This window comes from Crocuta crocuta, unplaced genomic scaffold (genome assembly GCF_008692635.1).
Source record: "Crocuta crocuta isolate KB4526 unplaced genomic scaffold, BGI_CrCroc_1.0 scaffold367, whole genome shotgun sequence".
In the NCBI taxonomy this organism is placed as follows: domain Eukaryota; kingdom Metazoa; phylum Chordata; class Mammalia; order Carnivora; family Hyaenidae; genus Crocuta; species Crocuta crocuta.
The window spans coordinates 691,370-692,409 of record NW_027527936.1 but is presented as its reverse complement, the minus strand read 5'-3'; the positions used below and the strand labels follow the sequence as shown (position 1 = coordinate 692,409).

Below are 1,040 nucleotides of genomic sequence, written 5' to 3'. Positions count from 1 at the left end.
GGCCGGCCTCCCCGCTCCCCTCACGCCCCCCTGCCTCCTCCCACCCCGCTTCGTACGGCCCCGCGGCGCACGTCCACTCGGTGGGTGCGCACGGGGGGCGCGTCCAGGCGCCGCGAACGGAGACGGGCGAGCCGGGGAGCCAGAGGGACCCTGTCGGGAGCCGCTCGGCGCAGCCTGGGAGCCGGCAGCGTGGCCAGGAGCTGGCGCCGGGTCCTGGCAGCCCCGAGAGCCCAGGTGGCCGGGGAGACAATGGTGCCCATTCACGGGGCTCGGGAGCCTCCGCCCCGCCTCCTCTCCGGGGGCCCCGGCTCCAGCCAGACGCCGCTCGGCCCCGCCGCTGCCCCTCCGCCCGGCTCCCACTCCCGGGCCCCCGTCCCGCTGCCGAGGGCCGCCGGGGGTGGGGGTGCTGGTGGTCTAACGGGACCGGGGCGCGATGGGGCCAGGCCCGGGCACCAGCCTGGCACTTCTCGGCCAGGGGAGGGCGCGGGCACCAGGCAGACGCGGGACCCCTGCCTCGGCCGGGACTGGCCCCCGTACGAGGGCAACCCGAGGGAAGAGCGGTGCTGGGAGAGGGGTGCTCTGAGGGGGAAGGGAGAACGGGCCTCCCCTCCCTACGCCCCCTCTCCCTGCGCCTCCCCCACTTTCCTTTCGAACGAGAGAGAGGGGTACCTACTCACCGCGTATACCTGTTGTTCATCTAAAAAGAATAATACGAGCAACCACTCACTGGAGCCAGCAGTCAGCTGGGCACCGCCTCGCCTACCATCTGCGCTTCACTTGCGCCGTCGGCATCCGCATCTCTTCCCCGCCGCGACGGCCCCAAGGGCGGCGCGGTCCGGTGGAAGGAGGCGGGCGGACGCAGCCCGGAATCCTGGCTCCACCGCTTACTGTCTGCGGTCATTCATAATCCTTCAGAGCCTGCTTCCTCAGCTGCAGACTGGGGCTCCTAATAGTATCCGCCTGACAGTTGTGAGCCTTCCAAAAGACGGTATAGGCAGTGGCACACAGTGCGGGGCACACTAGGTTCTCAATAAACTCAC

The 1,040-nt window shown here is 70.6% G+C and overlaps 1 protein-coding gene across 1 annotated transcript in view; it reads left to right on the top strand.

Moving 5' to 3' along the window:
* COL9A2 (collagen type IX alpha 2 chain) overlaps window positions 1-1,040 on the top strand; it is a 15,622-nt gene that overhangs the window by 736 nt on the left and 13,846 nt on the right. Inside the window, exon 2 of the mRNA XM_077752171.1 lies at window positions 108-234. Within this exon, the coding sequence (XP_077608297.1) occupies window positions 108-234 (127 nt within the window). The remainder of the gene's footprint in view (window positions 1-107; window positions 235-1,040) is intronic.